General features: G+C 60.1%; 13 protein-coding genes across 14 annotated transcripts; 4 read left to right on the forward strand and 9 right to left on the reverse strand.

Annotated features, from left to right (window-relative positions):
* Positions 1–59: 59 nt before the first annotated feature.
* Positions 60–518, reverse strand: SDRG_05989 (hypothetical protein). Its single transcript, XM_008611739.1, has 2 exons — positions 429–518; positions 60–376 (listed from the first exon to the last, which is right to left on the reverse strand). Exons 1-2 carry the CDS (start codon positions 501–503, stop codon positions 83–85), a joined length of 369 nt encoding a protein of 122 aa, XP_008609961.1. The 5' UTR covers positions 504–518; the 3' UTR covers positions 60–82.
* A 284-nt stretch (positions 519–802) lies between these two features.
* Positions 803–4629, reverse strand: SDRG_05990 (hypothetical protein; the record flags this gene model as incomplete). The annotated part of the gene is made up of 21 exons (XM_008611740.1): positions 803–965; positions 1013–1104; positions 1150–1260; positions 1309–1438; positions 1487–1641; positions 1689–2021; positions 2072–2233; positions 2284–2458; positions 2508–2746; positions 2788–2916; positions 2964–3011; positions 3060–3257; positions 3302–3401; positions 3445–3548; positions 3592–3693; positions 3751–3854; positions 3906–4231; positions 4274–4323; positions 4373–4432; positions 4473–4514; positions 4561–4629. 21 exons carry the CDS (start codon positions 4627–4629, stop codon positions 869–871), a joined length of 2826 nt encoding a protein of 941 aa, XP_008609962.1. The 3' UTR covers positions 803–868.
* A 180-nt stretch (positions 4630–4809) lies between these two features.
* Positions 4810–5433, reverse strand: SDRG_05991 (hypothetical protein). Its single transcript, XM_008611741.1, has 3 exons — positions 5374–5433; positions 5168–5296; positions 4810–5114 (listed from the first exon to the last, which is right to left on the reverse strand). Exons 1-3 carry the CDS (start codon positions 5397–5399, stop codon positions 5003–5005), a joined length of 267 nt encoding a protein of 88 aa, XP_008609963.1. The 5' UTR covers positions 5400–5433; the 3' UTR covers positions 4810–5002.
* Positions 5434–5547: 114 nt separating this feature from the next.
* SDRG_05992 (hypothetical protein) lies at positions 5548–7534 on the forward strand. The gene is made up of 5 exons (XM_008611742.1): positions 5548–6293; positions 6339–6711; positions 6757–6893; positions 6937–7197; positions 7247–7534. Exons 1-5 carry the CDS (start codon positions 5558–5560, stop codon positions 7495–7497), a joined length of 1758 nt encoding a protein of 585 aa, XP_008609964.1. The 5' UTR covers positions 5548–5557; the 3' UTR covers positions 7498–7534.
* Positions 7519–7917, reverse strand: SDRG_05993 (histone H3; the record flags this gene model as incomplete). Its single annotated transcript, XM_008611743.1, has 1 exon — positions 7519–7917. The coding sequence occupies one exon, from the start codon at positions 7915–7917 to the stop codon at positions 7519–7521; it is 399 nt and encodes a 132-aa protein (XP_008609965.1).
* An 800-nt stretch (positions 7918–8717) lies between these two features.
* Positions 8718–9604, reverse strand: SDRG_05994 (hypothetical protein). Its single transcript, XM_008611744.1, has 2 exons — positions 9541–9604; positions 8718–9489 (listed from the first exon to the last, which is right to left on the reverse strand). The coding sequence occupies exon 2, from the start codon at positions 9475–9477 to the stop codon at positions 8746–8748; it is 732 nt and encodes a 243-aa protein (XP_008609966.1). The 5' UTR covers positions 9478–9489; positions 9541–9604; the 3' UTR covers positions 8718–8745.
* Positions 9605–10648: 1044 nt separating this feature from the next.
* On the forward strand, positions 10649–11793 carry SDRG_05995 (hypothetical protein). The gene has a single exon (XM_008611745.1). It carries the CDS (start codon positions 10669–10671, stop codon positions 11737–11739), a length of 1071 nt encoding a protein of 356 aa, XP_008609967.1. The 5' UTR covers positions 10649–10668; the 3' UTR covers positions 11740–11793.
* A 174-nt stretch (positions 11794–11967) lies between these two features.
* On the reverse strand, positions 11968–12630 carry SDRG_05996 (histone H2A). Its single transcript, XM_008611746.1, has one exon. It carries the CDS (start codon positions 12601–12603, stop codon positions 12172–12174), a length of 432 nt encoding a protein of 143 aa, XP_008609968.1. The 5' UTR covers positions 12604–12630; the 3' UTR covers positions 11968–12171.
* A 222-nt stretch (positions 12631–12852) lies between these two features.
* SDRG_05997 (histone H2B) lies at positions 12853–13513 on the forward strand. The gene has a single exon (XM_008611747.1). It carries the CDS (start codon positions 12868–12870, stop codon positions 13225–13227), a length of 360 nt encoding a protein of 119 aa, XP_008609969.1. The 5' UTR covers positions 12853–12867; the 3' UTR covers positions 13228–13513.
* Positions 13514–13566: 53 nt separating this feature from the next.
* On the reverse strand, positions 13567–16692 carry SDRG_05998 (hypothetical protein; the record flags this gene model as incomplete). The annotated part of the gene is made up of 19 exons (XM_008611748.1): positions 16606–16692; positions 16464–16561; positions 16300–16423; positions 15966–16253; positions 15768–15896; positions 15680–15721; positions 15518–15639; positions 15425–15467; positions 15323–15373; positions 15203–15274; positions 15055–15154; positions 14948–15008; positions 14809–14899; positions 14628–14762; positions 14404–14541; positions 14254–14352; positions 13858–14203; positions 13677–13812; positions 13567–13624 (listed from the first exon to the last, which is right to left on the reverse strand). Exons 1-19 carry the CDS (start codon positions 16684–16686, stop codon positions 13567–13569), a joined length of 2214 nt encoding a protein of 737 aa, XP_008609970.1. The 5' UTR covers positions 16687–16692.
* Positions 16693–16985: 293 nt separating this feature from the next.
* On the reverse strand, positions 16986–17963 carry SDRG_05999 (hypothetical protein). The gene has a single exon (XM_008611749.1). The coding sequence runs from the start codon at positions 17909–17911 to the stop codon at positions 17072–17074; it is 840 nt and encodes a 279-aa protein (XP_008609971.1). The 5' UTR covers positions 17912–17963; the 3' UTR covers positions 16986–17071.
* Positions 17964–18038: 75 nt separating this feature from the next.
* Positions 18039–20115, forward strand: SDRG_06000. 2 transcript variants are annotated; one of them, XM_008611751.1, is made up of 2 exons: positions 18039–19978; positions 20003–20115. In XM_008611751.1, exon 1 carries the CDS (start codon positions 18059–18061, stop codon positions 19742–19744), a length of 1686 nt encoding a protein of 561 aa, XP_008609973.1. In that variant the 5' UTR covers positions 18039–18058; the 3' UTR covers positions 19745–19978; positions 20003–20115. The 2 variants fall into 2 exon arrangements, with proteins under 2 accessions (XP_008609973.1, XP_008609972.1); XM_008611750.1 differs by having other exon boundaries at positions 20027–20115.
* SDRG_06001 (hypothetical protein) lies at positions 19774–20151 on the reverse strand (the record flags this gene model as incomplete). The annotated part of the gene is made up of 1 exon (XM_008611752.1): positions 19774–20151. The coding sequence occupies one exon, from the start codon at positions 20149–20151 to the stop codon at positions 19774–19776; it is 378 nt and encodes a 125-aa protein (XP_008609974.1).
* Between the last annotated feature and the right edge of the window lie 81 nt (positions 20152–20232).

Raw genomic sequence — 20232 nt, forward strand, 5'->3', positions numbered from 1 at the left:
CCTCGTAACTCAGGTGCTGACAACGGCGCGGCTCGCTGGGCAGTCGTCGAAGACATCACTGCATTGTACACGGACTACGACTCTATTGCTTTAGGAAGAAATAATAAAAGAAGAAGACGTCGGCGATCGTGAGGAGCACGATGATGAACCATAAGCAGATCTTGCGGCGTAGCGCGCGGTCGCGGATCTGGACTAAATAGTGGTTGACCTGCGTCGTTGCGCTGTTCGTCTCGTGGACCATGTCCTTCATGTCCTGGAACTGGCCCCGCTGGCTCTCGAGCTCCACGAGCACATGCCGAGCCGTCAAGTCGGCCTGTGCGATCGTTTGCTTGGTGCGCTCCAGCTTGTCGGAGGTCTCCATGAGCCGCTGTACGTTCTAATCAGCGGGCGCATGAGCATGCGTCGTGTCTGGAGTCCATGCGACGTACCGGGTCGCCATGGTACGTGCCATAGTTGCTCATGTTCTTCTTCGCCCCGAGGAGACCGCTCGTGGAAGTGCTCATCCTGCCCACGAAATTGCGAAAATGACGGGTAAAAACGCTTTAATATTTCGCAGCCAATCACCGACGCGTAGCAGCCTTGGCACAGCCAATCACAACGACTTGAACCCTACCACCTTCGTTTTTTCAGCCAATGGCCAGGCGGGATGCATCAGGGTTGAAGATGCCAGACGCACGACGTCCCAGGCCAGCGTCGCGACAGGCCTCGAGGCAGCCAGCCACCCGGGAACTCGACTGGGTTGAGCATCATCCGCTCGGCCCACATCTTTAAAGCTGGACATGAGGCCATAGAGGTTTTTCGTCAAGGGTAACAGATTTTGCAGCCGCTGGTGTAGAATCGCGTCGCAAGGTTCATTTTCGTTAGCCAGCTACGGGCCGCGCTGTGCCTCGAGGTGCACGATGAGCGCACGACAGAGGCTTGCGATCGCCTCGTCCGTGGCGTTGGCCAGACTCGCCGTACATTGTCTACCAAAGAGGCTCGACCAGCTTCGTTGCACAGAAATGGGGTGTACCGCAGCAGGACAGAGGGCAGTGGCGGCGCTGCGGCGATCGCAGGCGCGGCAGACAGGACCAGCGAGAGCGTCTCGAGGACTTCCAGCGTCATCTACATCGATAGGTCCATACACGTGGCTCGGGATCCATCCTGTACCTTGTCACTCAAGTCTTGGATCGTGAGGACGTCGACCATGGTGCGCACGAGGCGAGTGTTGACGTCGCTCGCCTCCACGACGGCGTTGACCATGATCAGCTGGGCAACGATCTAACGCTGATGCAGTCGCAAATCCCAGCACACGATAGTGTAGCATACCTCGAGCGATAGACTCACGCCGTCAATGTTGTCGCGGGCACTTTGCGTCGTCCCGGCAAACGCATCCGCGACCGACTGCACGAGCGCATCGACGACACAACGTGGCAAATCCGGTGCGTTTTGAATCAGGCTACGCCACGCCTTTGGCACTGGATTCGTTGAAAGATTGATACTATACCGGAGCAAGATGATGCTCAGGTGGATGCGGAATGGCATGCCGATGGCCGTCTCCTTACGACATACGCGCGTGCACGCAGGGTACATGGCGTCTGGTCGGTGCCACGCACCGGCGACGACAGCGTCGAGGAAAAAGTAGATCCACGCCAGGTCCCCCTACCCCCAGATTCGACTGTGTGTCCACCAAGGAAATGTTGGTGTACCGTCGTCACGGCCGTGTGCAACAGGGCCAGCGGAATCTCGGCAAGGCCGCAAAAGATCTGGTCGTGCCGCGCCTCGTCACTCGCCGGGGCCGGCACGGAGAGCGCAATGCCCAAGTACGCGATCACCGGAGCTCCCCAAGCGGCAAAGGTCGCCATCCGGTGGGCCACGAGGTACGCCAGCGTGTAGATGAGGACGCCGACGGCCTTGTCCGAGACCACCTGCCGCACCGACGGATGCGGTAAGCGCGCCAGAAGGTCCGGTACGACGTTCGCGGGTGGCAGCTTGGCCACGAGGTCGCTTAGCACGCGCAGCACCGTCGACGACGCCGCGTCCTGCCGCATCAAGTGAGACGACGCGAGATAGTACTCGTAGACAGTATTACGTTGCAGAGGCTCTGGACAAGGTGGGTTTGCAGTAATTGGAGCGAGCGCTCGTCGCAGGTAGCCCACTGCGTAAAGCTCGACGCGCGCAGGCCCAAGTACGGTCGCAGGACGCTTGGAAACGTCGGGTCGTCATGTGCCACCGTGATGGCGCGTGCGTTGGTCTACGCAGTCGAATATGAAGCGAATGCACACTGAGTCGTCGTTGTCGGACAAGGATCTCGGTGACAAGGCGACAAAAGATGCGGGGAAACATTGACGGCCACGCGTCATGCACGAGCCGCAGCGCGTGGAGCGAGACGCCGTCCGTGGCATCCGCAAAGAAGCACGCGACCGCTTGGTCTGTCACCATGCGCCTCGCAGACGGAGGTACGTGGGTTCGCAGCCATCTAGAACGAGCTGGATATCATTTCTCGAGCTTGAGTTGCTTGAACGTACGGAGGAAGCAAGCTGAGGAGCTTGGTCGTTTGCGCCGCCTTGTCGGCAGGCGACAAGGTCTCGAGACAGCTTTGCTCCTTGGTGAGGTTCAAAAGCTCTTCGAAAAGCGTGTCGTTGTAGCGCGCAAAGAGGAAAGCGAGCGTCAAGTGCACCAACGGCCCATCCGCTGCGCGCTGTAGCGAAGCGCCGCAAGCAGCAAACACACTCGGGAGATCGAGGCGCGGCAGCAACCATAGACACTAATACCAACGTCAGTGTTTGCGTCGAAGACATCAAGTACCTCATCGCGAATGACTTGGGCTGGGTGGTAAAAGTACACTTCAAGAATCGCGACCGAGAGCGGACGGAACCACGTAGGACGCGGAGCACCGGTTTGCTGCACGACGCAGCGGACCAGTCCCAGGCTTTGCTACAATGCATTCAGATACGTATGTGGCATCTCGCACCGCAGCCCACCTGGAGCGTTGCCAACGACGTCGATGCATCTCGAATGACGTCAAGCAGCTACACTCGACGTCATACGAGCGTGAAGACCACAGAACATATCACTACCGGCGTCAGCGCGTCGTTGCAGTCAACGAGGCGTCGCGCCACCAAAGGGCGCACCGCTGGCGATACCAAGCTGTGGCTCACGACCGGCACGAGTAGTGGCGATCGCGCCGCCTCGTCCCAGCCGGGTTGATGCAAGACACGGTCCACGAGCGCCCAGCTTAGCGCCTTGGGGTTGGGTTCGAGGTACGTCGAGACGGCCTACGTATCCATTCAGAGTCTGCCACACCATCGATGTGCCGTACTCGCACAAGCTCCAGCGCTGTGGGTAGGAGTAGAGCTGTTTTCTGGCGCCCTAGCACCAAGGCCAGGTTGCGCAGCGCGGTTGCACCCGAGCGCGCGTTCCTATACAGGAGCTAAGAGATCGTGACGAAGCGGCGTCGTGTACTGGAGATGTGAAAGTCCCCGCAGCACGCTCTCATGGGTCAATGCCGCTATCGATTGCAGAAGGAGACCCGAGTGGTGGTACTCGTAGGCAAAGGCGGGGTCCGTCTACCGCAAGGTGAGCGCCTCCGTGATGCTCATGATCACAGACCTCATAGGACAAAAGATCGGTGATACCAGCCACCCAGAGGCTCCGGGCGGGCTTGTGCGCGTACCACGCGGCGACTCGCCGCAAAAGCGCACATGTCAAAGGCTACCAACAGCACCATATACATTGCAGCGATATGTACTGCATCAGAGTTGTTCGTACGCGGAAGTTGCCCGCGTCGAGCGTCCCGAGCGCGAGGACATGTGCGACGTAGAGGCCGGCGTCGGCCGCCGCCACGCTGAGCTTGGTGGGCGACTGGCTGTTTTCTACGTCAGAACACTCCATACGGTATGGGTAAATCGCACAAGGACGCAGACCTTGCACGGTCGTGTAGGTAACGGCGTCCCGGACTGCGGCGTCGAGCAGCGCTTCCCAGCCCGCCTCTGCAGACGCTTCCGTCGCGTTAGCCAGAAGTAGCGCTTTCGTGCAATCCCGCAGCATCCAGTAGACGCGGAGGAGCACCATTTTGTCGCTCCCCTGGAGCAGGCGATGGACGCAGTGGAGCACGCTGGACGCATCCAAGCGGTAGAGCCATGCGAAGAGAAGCTCGACGCGTCGCGGGCGCTCGATCGTCTTGCGCGGCTTGGCGTCGTCGTCTCTCCACTGCGTCAAAACGATCGAGCACAATGACGCAATGAGGTTCCTACGTGCCATCATGCAGCACACGTCATTCAAAAGGGCGTACCGCGCGCGCTTGGTGTCGCCCACGTCGGCCGCGACCTGCTCCACATGCGCCTAGTCGCCGAGGATGCGTAAGCCTCGTGGTTGGTACTGTGGCGCGTACGACGATGCTTTCGAGCTGCGCTTGCGCCGTCTGCTCGGCGAGCGATGGTGGGCGACGGCTCTACGCGGTCGTTAGACAGGCAGGGTAGCGTCCAACGCACCGGCGCAGGCGTGGCACCGTCATGCAGCAAGGTGCGCGCTAGCTACGGCAGGAGTGTGAGGTCGATGCAGTAGCTCGACACGCTGTACGAGGTCGACGTCCACGTGGAGCAACGGATGGGCAATCTGCGGGAGGCTCGTGCCCGCCATGTCTCGCATGCTTTCAACTGTACCCCGGGGTCCCGTTTAGGTATACAGCTAGGTATATGCAGTCGATTGTTTTCCGTACACCGGGGTACAACGTCATGGACTCGAATGCCATGACATTGACAAAACCAGCGGGAGAGCGGCTTGGTTGGCCACGTCCCTCTGGTCGTGTAGCTAGACTTGACACAGGCAGACCAGATTAACCGGGAGATTTGCGTTCGTTAGTCAATACGCAGAGTACTGCAGCGCGTGCTAGCGTTGCGGCTGTACGCTCGAGCGTCTCGCGTTGCCGAGGACAGGTAGCGTCTCCAATTTGCAGCAAGTCGATACAGCGTGGCAGGAGCTAGCACACAAGACACACACGAATGAAGATTGTGGCAGCTTTCTATTCGTCAAGCCCGTCAAATTCCAAGAGCACGCGCGAGGTCACGAGTGCCATGTCGTAGAACGACGAGGCAGCGGCGCGGAGCATGCGGATCTCGCAGGCCCAAAAGTGGCTAAACCAACGACGGCATGAGCGTTGCCATGAAGACGAGTCAGAGCTACGTACGCAATGAGCTGGTGGCCGTTGGTCGAGAGCTGCTTGGTGATCTTCTCAGGCGAGATCTCGTCGTCGACATTGAGCGTCTCGTAGGCATACGTGGCAGCCTCCGCCGAGGCAAAGTCCAGGACGATCTCACTGCGCATGGACATGAGAAGGGTGATGCGTCATGGTCATCAAGCCGCCTCGACGGCCAAGCTGCATGCAGAGCTTACCACTCGTACGGGTGGGGCGCCGCCATCGTATCCAATCCAGTAAATCGCGCGAGGGTAAATGCCTGTCACAGTGTATTACCTTTCAATCTGTATAGTATAGCGTATACGATTTGAGAGTAAAACGCTAAACTGTTTAGCGCGTGTGTTTAAACCGCAAGCCACGGTTGCGTTAAACGCAGATCCAATGCCACCAAAATCCAAGAAGCGGCGCGTGGCCGCAGCCGAGGACGCATGGGTCGGCGCTCCCTTGGGCACAATCAACGGCGAAACGTACTACGCCAGCGCGCTGGTCAATACCCAAAGCGGCGACGTCGTGCAAGTCGACCAGCACATGGTCGTGGTCGTCGCCGGTGGCTCGGAGGCCAGGCCGACGCTGGCGCTGGTCAACCTCTTCTGGGAGGATCCTGCAGGCGCCAAGGGAATGGAAGTGCGGTACCTCATGTATACACACAAACTTCCGGCTGCGCTCAAGAAGCAGGCCAAGCTCAAGACAACAAACGATCCATTCGCGGTCGTGGAGACAACGGACGTGGATGAGCTACCGCTTGCAGACATTGTGCGCCTGGTCGACATGGCCGACTATGCATGCACACAGCTCTACTCGACACTCACGAGCAGCCTCACGCAGCTGCCGTCTTTGTCCCTCGAGGCCCGGGCGTCGCGCGCCTATGTGTACAGCCACCGCCTCAAGCAGAAGGGTCTGCCTCAGCCGCACGACGTTCTTCGCGGCCATCGCACCGAGATGACCGCGCTCGACGACACGGAGCAGCAGTTGCAGTCGGCGTGCGACCAACTGCAGCTCTCGAGCATTCCCGAGAAGCTCATTGGCCGTGAAGACGAGCGTCGCCAGATCTACCGCACGGTCCACTCTGCGATTCAAGACGGGCACGGCGACCCGATCTACATTAGCGGGCTCCCAGGTCTACCTACGTGTATTTGCAAGGTGACGTTATTTCGGTGCGTAGGGATGGGCAAGACGGCGACGGTGAAGGAGATCATCGGTAGCTTAGAGAAGCTGCGCGATGCCCAAAAGCTGCCAGACTTTTCCTGGATCGAGGTCAACGGGCTGCACATGCCCAAGCCGGACCTTGCCTACAGCATCATCTGGAAGGCGCTCGAGAAGCACCAATTTGCGGCCAAGTCGTTCAACCCCAAGAGAGCCCGCGAGTGCCTCCACGCTCTCTTTAGCAAAGCGTCGGCGGGGCGCCCCGCGCTCGTGCTGCTCTTGGACGAAATGGACTTTATGCTCGCGGGCAAGAACACGGTGCTGTACAACCTCCTCGAGTGGCAGTCTATGGCCACGTCCAAGCTCGTCCTTGTTGGCATCGCCAACATCATGTACGCATAGCATTCCACACGATGCCGCAAGTGCGTTCTGCGTAGGGACTTGCCAGAGCGCCTCCCGCCCAAGCTGCGAAGCCGCTTTGGCGCCCACCGCATCGCGTTTCGGTCGTACACGCACACGCAGATCGAAGCGATCGTCACGCAGCGCCTCTCCACGCTCCACGTGTTCGAGCCAGGTACTGTCGTACCTTTTGATTGGGCTTCGTCGATCGCTTGTAGGCGCCGTGGACCTCGTGGCCAAGACACTGGCCCACCAGTCGGGCGACATCCGCAAGGCCCTCATGGTGTGCAAGGCGGCGGCCGAAGCCACGCTGCGCCGGTACCAAGAGACCAAGACCCACGGCATCGTGACGGCCAAGGACGTCGAGGGCGCCCAGCTGAGCATGTCGCAATCGCCGCTGACCATGCGACTCAAGCACTGCAGCGTGATCGAGTGTGTCTTTCTGCTTGCGCTCTACCGCGAGCTCAAGATGCATTCGGGTGCATCGTATCCGCTCCGACGCAAAGTGATTCTTATTGTATATCCTAGTGTCGAGTGCCCACTTTGAAGCCGTCACGACGCGTGTCGAGACGCTGAGCAAGACCGCGGGCTTGCCGCGCATCCCGAGCTACAAGGACCTGCAGCTCGTGTGTGAAGAGCTCTGTCGCTCGGATGTCCTCCGCGTGCTGAAAGGCCAAGGCACGCTCGCCAACCCGGCGCTGTCGCTCACGTTCTCGCACGAGGAGCTGCAGGACGCATTCGGGAACCACCCGATCGGCCGGGCCATGCTCTGGACGTGATAAATAAGGAGCGTGCTATCGTTAAAAACGCTCGTGGCGCAAGCGCCGAGCAAGGTACAGGTCGCTGGGCATGAGCGTCACGCGCTTGGCATGGGCGGCGCAGAGGTTGGCGTCTTCAAAGAGGCCGACGAGGTACGCCTCGGCCATCTCCTGGAGCGCGATGAGGGCAGAGCCCTGGAAGCGCAGGTCCTGGCGCACGGTCTGCGCGATCTCGCGCACAAGGCGCTGGAACGGGAGTTTTCGGATGAGGAGCTCGGTCGACTTTTGGTACCGGCGGATGTCGCGGAGCGCGACCGTGCCGGGGCGGTAGCGCTGGGTCTTCTTCTTGATCGTGGCCTCCATGACAGCCTTCTTGGCCGGGACGACCTTACGCGGTGCCTTGCCTTCGTACCGACGAGCTGTCTGCTTGGTGCGTGCCATTGCCTTTTGACTTCACTGGCGTTGCGACCAATGTGTTTTAAACAGTAGAATACAACGATGTATCTCTATATTTGTAGGAAGATCCCAATAGCGAACATCGGTTTAAAACCATTTCATGGAGCGATGGGCCAAATGAAGGCGCCAATGGCATGCCGCCCCTCTAAAATAGGACCAATCACAGCGTTTGGCGGCGATTGCAGTACCCAATGAAATGCGACCTTTCTGGCGCGGGCAAGATCGCCACGGGCTTGGCAGATCTGGCTTTGGCATCAGTGTCAGATGATGTGTACCAGGTATATCAGGACCGTGGACGAGGATCCGACGAGAGGAAACGGACGAGCGAGCTTGGATTTCAAAATGTTTACTCCGGCGAACAAAGGGATAAATCCGCATTTAACGTTATCGAAGAGCATATTCAAGCGTGTGACGTGGGTTTCCGATGATCCAGCTCGTCGCAAAGAAGACGGACAACGTGTCATAGCTTGCACCGTTTTTGTCCATCGATGCAAGCGGCCCGTTCGATAGACATCGCACAACCAGCTTTAACTGGTACGAGTCAACGCTGCTCGTGAGACAGCTGGCGTTTGGTCGTCCGCGTCCAGAGCGATGTGTTGTGAAACGTCCGGTCCAACGATTCCCAGCCGCACATCTATATATAGCGCCCGATATCAGTTCTGGTAGCTTAGGCTGGCCTTCGCCGATGATGCGCAATGTCGTCGCGGCGCTTGCTTTCCTACGAGAGTGCTTTTGTGACGGGTACAGTGTCTTGGTGGACGCAATTTATGGAGTAGAGAATTTAAGGCAAAGAAAGTTGTTGGGACTATGGTTTTACGACGACCGGTAGGGTATATAGCCTGGCGCTTGGTCCATTTGAAAAGGCGGGTACGGGAACGGCGGGTACGAGGACGGCGGTGGCGGCTCGGGCTTGACCATGGGCTGGCTAAATTGCAGCCCGAGCAGTGCGGAGACGTGGCTTTCGAGTTGCACTTCTTGACGGGGTGCGTACTCACGCGGCGGTGGCACTAATGGCGGGTACATGTACGGCGACGTGCGCGACGACGGCGGGGCTGCGCTCGGCGGCGGGAAGAGCCGCTGCTCCGAGAGCTGCGGGCGCATCGGCGCCGTGTGCGGCGACGGGAACGCGGCCTTTGGTGTCGCCACCGGCTCCTTCGCCACACTAGGTCTCGCAGCCTTGGGTTTCCTCCGTGGCGACTGCATGGCAATGTGGTTTCCATTGACAACGATGCCTGCTTGGGCGTGGCACTCGTGGACCTCGCGCTCGAGGCCGTGCGACACCATCTTCCACTGAAGCTCGTCGACAAGTGCCTTGAGGCGCGTGTTCATCGTCTCCATGTCGAAGACGCGCCGCTGCAGCTGCTCCATGCGGTCCTTGTTGCGGCGGCGCGAGAGCGCGGCGGCCTCGCGGTTCTTGAGCTTGCGGTGGTCGCCACCACTCGAGTGGTCGTCGTCCGCGTCCTTGGTCTTGCGCCGCTTCGGCTCCGTAGTCTCGTCGTCGTCCGAGGGGCTGCGGGGATGGTCGTCGTCGTCGTAGGCTTCCATGAAGAGAGGCGTCTTGGAAACTGTATGTGAGTAATAGGCCAATGCGAGAGGTTATCAGGAAACCTGACGTGTAAAACCCGCGCCAGATGGCGGCCATGTCCAAGACCTTTCTGGAGGCGCCACCTCCGCGCCCTAATTAGGCCATGCTCAGAAGCCCCTTGTCACCTCTACGGCTACGTCGGCATCGCATCAATTCGGCCACCAGCTTCGACTAGCGTAGCGTCGCCTCTACGGCCCGTGACGGTCGAAACAGAAGGCGCAACGACGTTGGCTGGGGTCGACCCCACGAAAAAAGCCCTCGTTGTAGGCCAGAACGCCGAAATGAAATGGCTTCCATTGACGGGAACCCGCGTGTCCCACGCAGCCACCATGTGGTACTCTGCGAAGACGATGGGCTGGCGCCGTGACGCCGCCAGGACGATCGAGGAAGCGTCGCGACGCAGCCCGCACCGACACGCACTTCTCGTCGGCGGCGTTGGGGCGCACCGTGCCGCTTCGCGCTATCAGGTCAACCTCGCGTCGCATGGACCGCGCAGGCGATTGCATTTCTACGCGAGCAAAACGGCAAGTGGCTCTGCGACGGGCCACGGCGCGGCCGCACGCAGTCCAAATGGCTGCGTCGTCGATGTTTTCTGGGTGATGGGGACGGGCGTCGGGCGCTCGCGTCGGACGATCCAAATCCATTGCCGTTTCGTGCATCAGCGATTCGCACCTCTTCGCGAGAAAGAACGCTGCTTCGATCGCCAGCGAAACGCGCTGGATGCTACGTCACCGACGGTCCGTTTACGGTACCAGGCAAACATGGTCGCGGTCGACGTTGCCAAGGGCAAAAGAACGATGCGCTGGGACCGCGGGCACACCTTCTCCTACCCTTCCACCCTCGGGCACACCACGTTTAGTAGTAGTAGTAGTAGTACGCCCTATATAGCCCAACGACGAGTTGCGCTGGTCGAGCTCGTCTGACGCACGCACAAAGCCCCGCTGCACCGCCGTGTCGAGGTGTATTACTATGTCGAAAACCCGGCAGCACGCACGAGTGTCCACGCAGGACTGGACGAAGAAGCATCAGGCATTAAGCCCGCTGCTGCCGTGGTCGTTCTGTGAGGTTGCACTGGATCGCGCGTTCGACTGGTGTCAGCTCGTGCAAGAGAATCGTCGCACAGTGGAGTTGGCGCCACATTCGAATTCGCCATGCGTGTGCTGTGGCTTCTTGGCGTTGCTGGGACGCTCCTGCAAACCGCGTGGGCCAAGCCGACGATTTCTCCAGGCATCACGGGCGGCAACGAGGCGCCCGTGGGCAAGTTCCTCTCCACGGTCGGGCTCCGCGCCGACGAGACTGGCACGAACCTCTGCGGCGGCATTCTGATTGCGCCCAAGTACGTCTTGACGGCCGCGCACTGCTGCAACGGCGCCATCAAGGTGGCGTCGATCGGGTCGCACTTTCTCAACGGCGCCCAGGACGGTGAACGCATCGCTGTCGTGCGCGAGACGCGGCACCCCAAGTTCAACCCGGGCACCAACAGCTTTGACTTTGGCCTCCTCGAGCTCGCCAAAGAGAGCTCGATCGCGCCGCTGCCCGTGGCGTGGGACGCCGACGCCGACGCGTTCACCAACATGACGGTGATTGCGCGCGGATGGGGCACGACGTCCTGGGGCGGCAAGCAGGCGAACGCGCTCCAGCAAGTGACATTGCGCATGTGGTCGCAAGAGTCGTGCACCAAGCAGTTTGCGGTCGTCGACAGCTCCATGGCGTGCGCGGGCGGCCTCCAGGGCCAAGACGCTTGCCAAGGCGACTCGGGGGGGCCCCTCACGACCGTGGATGGAGGGCGCGAGGTGCTTGTCGGCCTTGTGAGCTGGGGCGTCGGCTGCGGCCAAGACGGTGTTCCCGGCGTGTACGCCCGCGTGGCCGAGGCCAAGGACTTTGTCGCGCTGTTTCTGCGGGCGCCGTCCGACGCGATGGTCGCCTACGTGCGCAAGATCACGGCCAAGTGCACCGTGTTTCGCGTTGCCAATTGCCCGCTCTGCGACGCGGCAGACGCGACGCTGCGTAGCGCAGGCGCCAAAGCCGTCGACGTTGTCCACATGGACACGAGCGCCGGGCATCCGTCGGGCACGGACGTCTACAACGCGATCGTGAGCCTCTCCGGTCTCAACACGGTGCCCAGCGTGTGGATCAAGTCGACCTTTGTCGGCGGCGCGGCTGCCCTCCATGGCCTCCTCGACGGCGGCAAGCTCCGCGACCTCGTTGCAGCCTGCAGCTAAGAAGTGCATTTGAATCCAAGATCCAAGTACCAATAAGTGCATTCATGGATTGACGAGATTCTCACAGTTCTATAGTATTCTTATAGCGCCAGCATCCTTGACGCTCCAAGCACGACGCGTGCTGTGGTCGAGATGGTGCAGCTTGGCACAGCTCGTCAGGTTGCCTGCGCATATTATTGTGACCTGGCCCATACGAGGAGTGCAAGGGCCTCTTTGGGCGTCATCACACCAGGCGGATTCCCTGTCGGCTCCCGTGGTTACCGCTGGTTTCCCCGAGGCTACTGACCAAGACGTATATGGCTAATTCTACTACTGTTGCTTCGATGATAATTGATAACCTTTCTCAAGGGATGGGTGGCTTTTAGAAAAGCCAGGTTGTTGTGGAATGCGTGTCCGCGACGTTCATCACGGTCGGCAGGATGCAAGGGACATTTAATAGTCCTGCGACGCCGAGGACTTGGTCTTCTTCTCCTTGACGGGCGTCGTCGTCGGCGCCGTCTTCTTGGGAAGGAGGATGTTGTGGATGTTGGGGAGCACACCGCCCGACGCGATCGTCACGTCGCCGAGGAGCTTGTTGAGCTCCTCATCGTTGCGGACCGCGAGCTGGATGTGGCGCGGGATGATACGCGACTTCTTGTTGTCGCGCGCGGCGTTGCCAGCAAGCTCGAGGATTTCGGCGCAGAGGTACTCGAGGACAGCGGCGAGGTAGACCGGGGCACCACCGCCGATGCGCTGGGCGAAGCGGCCCTTCTTGAGGAAACGAGCGACACGACCGACCGGGAACTGGAGGCCGGCCTTCGACGAGCGCGACGAGGCCTTGCCCTTGGCACCGCGGCCACCCGTAGCTTTACCCTTGCCAGACATCTTGTGCTTGTGTTGTAGAGATCAAAATCTTCAATGAGCGATGTCGGGCGGCGGCCGTGCCAGAAGTATTCCGCCAATCAGAGGCTCGACAATCCGCATGGCCAATCATATGCAAGTATTTCGCGCCCTGCGCAAAAAGCTCCATCGTCGTGTCTGGCCAGTCCGGATAACGGAGGGCGGGAACCGCCGAGCGTATTCTCGTATCCGGCACCTACGCTGGCCTCCGTTAAGCCTCATTTTTGAATTTCCATTCGAACCAGCAAGATGGCCAAGACCCCCAGCAAAAAGTCCGCCAAGGCCCCGAAGAAGACGGGCGAGAAGGGCAAGGCCAAGAAGGGCAAGCGCGTGGAATCGTACTCGACGTACATCTACAAGGTCCTCAAGCAGGTCCACCCGGAGACCGGTATCTCCAAGCGTGGCATGTCGATCATGAACTCGTTCATCAACGATATCTTCGAGCGCATCGCCTCGGAGGCCGGCAAGCTCTCGCGCTACAACAAGAAGTCGACCTTGTCGTCGCGTGAGATCCAGACCGCCGTGCGCCTCATGCTCCCCGGTGAGCTTGCCAAGCACGCCGTCTCGGAAGGCACGAAGGCCGTGACCAAGTTCACGTCGTCGGCTTAAATCCTCGAGCGATGAGCGTGGCATTTGCTTGGCCATGGCAACATGGCCTCCCTCAATTTGGTGTTTTTAAACACCACCCCTCTCCCTACGAAATGATATCCTATACTGTACAGTCATGCTCAACTGCTCCTAAGTGCAGGACGTCGAAGCAACGAGAACGTTACGACGGCGTGCCCACAAGAACCTCGGCTCTAAACGTCACGTATCTATACGTGACTCTCGCTGTATTTGAACACTTCGCAGGAGAGCAATAAAGCATCCGACAAGATATTTTTACCATTGGCAACGTTGCGGGCTGTGGCCATCCGCAGCCAAGATGATGCTGGATATGCATGATGTCTACTTGGCTGCGTCGAGAAGCACTTGGCACTGCGACTTGAGGCGCTGGAGATCCAAGCTAAAGATCGGCAAAATGTGACGTTTGGCGTCCGAGGTGATGGCGCACGTACCGGTCGGCCACGTCCCAGCAGAGTGCGAGGAGGTCGTCCGCAGGATTCTTGGCCACGAGCGCCGAGAGCTGGAGCGTGCAGACGTTGACGAGGCTCTCGATGCCCAAGAGGTTGGCCATGACCACGAGCTCGACGACTAGTCATTGCGAGCGTCACCACTGCATCGCACGACCTGTACTACCTTGGTCCAGCTCGAGCGTCTGGAGCATTGCGCGGTCGCCCGTGTAGAGCCAGTGCAGTGCGCGCTTGAACGTGTCGACGTCCAAGCCGTCGCCAGCCATGTCGGCGAGCGAGACCGTGTCGCCCACGTCACGGAACCGACCAGAGAACAAGCTCTCAAAGTACGGGATCGTGCTCAACAGCGCCTTGTGGGCCGGCAGCCGCGCGTCGTCCCAGAGGAAGTAGACGTCGGCTTCCGTCGCATCCAGAACGACAGTTGCCATGGACCGGCTAAAGACCGACGCGGGCTCGGGCGCCGCCACGCCGCGCTGCTTGCGGTGGTGCTCACAGCGCGCGACGAGGTCCGTCTACGCCATCGATGCAGCGCACACCATCGACTAATGGCCATAAGACGTACGAGACCAAGGGCGTCGGCGACACCGCGCAGCGCCGCAAGCTTGTGCGGTGCGATCTCGAGCCGGTCGGCGTACACGTACGTCATGAGTGCCTTCAGGATCTAGTCCATGCCACGCCGAGTCCTTAACATGTTGATGTCGAGCAAGCGTACGGACGCATCGAGGCCCGGGAGGTCGAGACCTTCCAGGGGAACGACCCCCGACGGTGCGTCGCCGTGGGCGACGGCTGCGCGTATGTAGCCATACAGCTGCGGGCAGCGAGCCTTGAGAAAGACCTTGTGCAATGGCATCTAGTACGCCAACTGAGCGGCCTCCTTCGTCCTCGAGATCGCGACGCACCACCGTGTCCTTGAGTGCCACCGAGACATCGGAAAACTAGGATCGACATGATAAGATCTGGTAGGATCCAGAATTGCAGACGCACCGCGCCCGAGGCAAGAAGCGATCGAAAGCCCATCGCATACGGCAGCCCGAGGTACTGCACGATGGCACCGCAGAGGTTGTAGCCCGCCTAGGTTGTCGCACATGCGCAAGTACACTGTGAAGCGAGTACGTACGCGCGTGTGGCAGAGCGAGAGACCGCGGAGGTGGTCGAGTGGCTGCGGCAGCGTGTAGCCCTGGAAGAAGCCCGTGCCAAGGACGCCAAACCTACGCCTTATAGGTCGCCGCAACGTTGGGAAGAGGAAAGCCTCGTACGCGTTCCAGCCCCACGAATGCAAGACGCCGTGCACATCTGTCGCGAGCGTAAAGTGTGAACCTACAGCACCGCGTTGCTGTCGACGCCCACGACTTGGTTGACATACCGCACGTGACCGAGATGATATCGCGGAGCGACTCGTGCTTGACCGGCACAAAGTACTTGCGGTTGTCGTACAGATCCCGGCCGTTGAAGGCGACGCCGTGCTAGAATACTCGCTGAGCACGCTGTCCACGTGGGCGGCACCGACGTACTTGGCCATATTCGCTGTGACCCCACGTGTACACAGCACCCGTTTCATCGACGGCAACGCTGTGGTGACTGCCCTACGTGGGCCTCAGCGCGCTCCAGAGCGCCAGTCCATGCAGTCGCACCGCCGCCACGCCAACGATCGGCTCGGGCAAGCCCGTCACGAGCTCTGGCTCCTAAGTACGCGTCAAGATCTAGAGAAGAATCCTCATTAACACGAGTTGTACCATGAGCGATCGGCGCGTGCCGTGGCCGAGCTGGCCCAAGGCGCTAGCACCAAGCAATATGCAAATCCCTTCTTATTGCGATGACGTACATACCCCAAGCCCCACGTGTAGCACTGCGCGACGCTGCCATGCACCGGCGACGAGATGACGAGCGCAAGGTTGTGCTGCTGGCCGCACGCAATGTCCTTGACAAACGAGCCAGCAAACGCTGGAATCTACAAAGCGTCGGAACACGATGAGAGCAGTCGCCCAGACCTTTGTAAACTCGGTCATGATGCGAACGTGGTTGAGGCCAAGCTACGACGACAGTATGAGAACGCGCGACGCCGAGTCGAGTGTCGACTTGTCCGTGCTCGTTGTAGCCGCAGCTGTACGCTTGGCCGCACGAATCGATGGCCATGCTGTGGCCAAAGCCAGCAACCACTTTCGTGATGACATGCCCCACCAGCGACGTGCAGAGCCGCGGCAGCGTCTGCCGACTGCGAAACTACGAGACACGGAGAGATGGAGGCGACCAGCGAACTCTAAACGTACAAGAGACACTTTGTTCATGCCTACGCAAGCACAGTGTGAGCTCGTGGCGCATTGGTATTGATAAAGGACCTTGCTCGTAGTCGGAGACTTCGTTTTCACCCTCAGCAAAACGCGACTCGGCGTCCTGCACGATGCGCTGAAAGAACGTGAGCTCTGGCGCCAGCGTGGCATCGATGGGCGCGGCAGGCGTGAGGCCATGCAGCATGCCCGAGGCAGCGCTGGACGTTGGCTCGGCCGGCTGGTTCGGGTCGTGCAAGAGGCCCCACATGTACACTTGCCCCGAGATCGTGGCCGCCTACGAGACGCGCGTGAGTCGCATGCAAAGACAACGTATACGCTACGATTGAGTGCACGTTGCCGCATGCCACGTTGGTCACAATCTGGTCTTCGAGGCCCTTGATGCGCTGCGGCGTTGTCAGCGCCTCGCGGTCACCATGCCCGAGTTCGCCGTCGTTGCCCCGGCCCCTATCGCCCATGACGACAGCACTGGCAAGAGTCACCATACCACGAGTAGACGTCGCCAAACTCGGTCACGGCGAGTGCATGGTTTTCGCCGGCGGCGAAGTCGGTGATGACGCTGCCACCAAAGTGCTCGAGCAGCGTCTACGTCGCCGGTTAGTTTGGCGTCTGCAAGCAGTGGGCCTCACCGGGTAGTACACGGAGCGTTCCTTGTCGCTCATCGTCGTATCGTTCATACCGCAGGTCTTGCCCCACACGTACAGCGCCATGCTTCTCGAATGCTTCCGGTGTCGTCGCTTGGCTTTTGGCTTTTGATTGTCAGGCGCCGCAAGAGAAAAAGAGCTACATTCTGCACCGTTTCCGGATTTTCCGGATAAAGATGCCATGACCAAGAGTGTTGATGAAAGCGACAGGCGGCGCCGTTCCAAGCGGTCGCAATTCATCGATGGACGACGACCTTTCGTTGCGCTGCAGCACCTCCATAAGCTCGGGACTGTATCGGCCTATCTAGCTACGCTGCTTTAGTCGCTGACATGCCCATACGTGGCGTATTCTCAATAATGTTCAAAGAGGTCATAAGATTACAGTGTTAGATACGAGTGATCCCAACTACAAGCGCAAGGATCAGCAAGGATGGCGCGAGAGAATGATGGCTCATGCCAAGCGCAGACGGCGAGCTTTGGGACGCGGGTAAAAGTACCCAAGGGCAAGGAGCACGTCGGGGGCGAGCGACTGGAAGCTGTCGTGGAGGCGATATTTGGTGTTGCGAAGTACCTTTTGGGGGTACGAAACCCACCATGGACTCGGGCGCGTAAGGACCTTGCTTGAGAGCGAGGGTGAATACTGCACTGGGACGCGGTGGGTGAGCATGCTCCACATGATCTCAGTTTCCGTGGACCCTTGACCTTGGCTGGGGCCGTCACAGGTTGATGGGCGCGTGGGCTTGGCCCAGTCAAACGTGCACTGCTTTGCGCAACCGTACACAGCGCCCGTAGTAGGTACGAGGCTGTCGATCCCGTTGACATCAGTCATGCGCCAGAGACGCTCGCGCATGGGCAACCTCGCTGGCTGGCGCTTCGCGGGCAACGTGACGGTGACTGGTTGCAGCCGGGCCTTGGGTGCTGAGAGCACTCTCGCGGCAGTGTTTCGTGGCTGTACAGTGCTTTGTGCGAGGTCGGGGCGTGGTTTGGCTTGCACTGCCGCTCGTTGCACCGTCTTGGTCACGACAACAGGAGCTACCGGTTTCGGGGCTACCGGCTGGCGTACGATCTTGCAGACCTTGAGAAGCTGCTTGACAAGGCTTGGAGGCTTGGTCGTCGCCGCGACTTTAGTCCGTGCGCGTGGCGTTGCCGCCGATGGCGCCGCTGGCAACTTGCATTGCACGGCTGCAGGTGGTGCAACAGTCGTCTTGACTGGCGCTGAAGGCTTGACTCCGTTGTTCTTGGGAGTCACCGCACTCTTGGTCGCTCCCGGGGTCCAGTACGGGCGCTGCATCCAAGCACGGGCGTCGTCGGTTGTCGGGCTGGAACTGCTTGCTGCCTTTTCTGACGATCGCAAAAATGAGACCCTGCTGCCAGTTACTACTCGTTACAGGATTTCTGTTCTTATATCAAGGTTTCCAGCAGGTCAAATTCGATCCTGATGGCCAAGGCCGGGGACCGGTCGACGATTGCCGCGTACATCGAACGCTTCCGCGGCCCGGCGACGTCGCGGCAAGAGAGAGCGCGCTCGAGAGAAGCGTCCAAGCGCGAGTTCTGGTGGATCGCGGACGAGAAGGAGACCGAGGAGCATGGGGTCGAAGCCATCGACGATGCTGCGTCGGTGGAGGCGGCGTCGGTATCGGTAGCCAGCGAGATGGCCAGCCACCATGTCGACGACGACCTTGAAGAAGAAGAAGAAAAGCCAGCAGAAGAAGATCAGCGGCAAGAGCACTCGGTGGTCCTGTCTGAGCCACCGAGCCCACCCGCGTCGCCTGTCGCGAGTGACATGACGCAGCACGACAGCCGCAGGAGCTTGGACCGTGACGAGCATGAAGAGAAGGCGCCATACGACGAACAGGCAGAGAAAGCATCGTACGGCGAACAAGACCTGTGGGCTAGCCTGTCACCGCTCTCGTCTCCCAAACACGACGATAGTAGTGCGCTCAGCGGTCGCCACGACGACTTCGAAGCCATCTCTGTTGACAGCAGCTTGACAGACACGGTTGGGCCGCAGTGGTACGTGCGACCAGAGGAAGTGCTCATCGAAGACCCAGAAGTAACGATCCAGCGTCTCCGGCAACGCCTCGGGCTCTCGGGCTTTGACCCTGCTCGACAGCACGTAGAGTGGAACGCTCCGCTCACCTTTCCCGACTGGAGCCAAGCTATCGACGACTACATGCACCTCGACAATACCGACCCGCCGGGTTTTCCGTCCCCAGCTTTCTTCCAAGTTGGTGCTTCTTTTGCCGACGAGATGCCCCAAGCCACACCCTTGGCGGTTGCTGTCGACATCTGCGAACACCCCGAGCAGCCAGCACCAGCAACGGTCATTGCCCCCAGTTCGCCTCTGGCTTCGCCTTTGGTCGCGCCACTTGACAACTCTCCGTACCGCCTCGATCCCCCGGCGCCGACTCCAGAACACGATGACATTGCGCCCGAGGTGACCACGATCAATCTGCAAGTAGCAGCGATGATCGAGATGGACCAGCAAGCTGCACATGACGCGGCGTCGCCCACCGTCCCTTCACGGGAGCCGCCAACGAGCTCCACCGCGCCATCCATGGATGCACCCGCTCTACCGCCACGGCCGCCGCGACGTGGCATCGCGTTTGGAAAGGTGCTGGCGCCGCTGGTGGTGGAGTCCATGCCGCAGGCGGCCATGGCACAACTGGACTCTGTAGCCGAAAACGAAACCTCGGTGCCCGAGGACACAGCACCGACGATGCTGGCCTCGATCATGGACGATCTCGTGACCAGTGTAGTGACGTCTTGGGTCGATCCGGCGCCTGCACCAGCAACTGCATGCGAGCCGCGAGAATCACCAGCTCTTCCCGCGGAGCCACCAATTCTTGCCAAGGATACGCCAGCCCTTGCCGAGGAGACGCTAGCTCCTATCCTAGAACCACCAATTCTTCACGAGGAGCCGCCAAAGGCAGAGTCGCTGGCACAGCGGGAGGACGACGTGAAGCAGACAGAGTGCAGTAGCGATGCTGATCCGATGGACAGCATCGCCGAGTTCTTGGACGACGACATTGTCCGCGCCCTCGTGCACCGCGTCCTCGTGTGCGAAGAAGCGCTGGCCATCCTCCGAGCGCGCGCCGTGATGCAGATACACGCGACAGGATAAGACAAAGGACGACATGCTATTTAGACACTCTACCGCGACGACGCACACCACGTAAAGGGCTTGCCCCACCCGACGCAGTTGTCTTGGGTCACGTCATTGAAGCAGTAGTTGCCCGCGTTCTGCGGATCGTGCATGTTGCAGCCGACGCAGACGTCATTTTGACACCCGTCACCGTCGAGGCAGACGCAATCGTTAGACGCCGGGGCTGAGGTCGGGGCCGACGTTGGGGCCGAGGTCGGGGCTGACGTTGGGGCCGAGGTCGGGGCTGACGTTGGGGCCGAGGTCGGGGCAGAGGTCGGTTGCTGCGTGGGTGTGTCGAGGTAGCATGCCACGTATGGCTGACCCCATGCGACGCAGCTGTCCTTGTCGACGTCGTTGAAGCAGTAGCCGCCATCGCTGCCGAGCATGTTGCAGCCGACACACTTGTTGTTGTTGCACTGACCATCCGTGCACGAGCAGTCACCAGTGGGCGCCTTGGTTGGTGCGTC

The sequence above is a fragment of the Saprolegnia diclina genome (assembly GCF_000281045.1).
Source record: "Saprolegnia diclina VS20 unplaced genomic scaffold supercont1.16, whole genome shotgun sequence".
NCBI classification, from domain to species: domain Eukaryota; phylum Oomycota; class Saprolegniomycetes; order Saprolegniales; family Saprolegniaceae; genus Saprolegnia; species Saprolegnia diclina.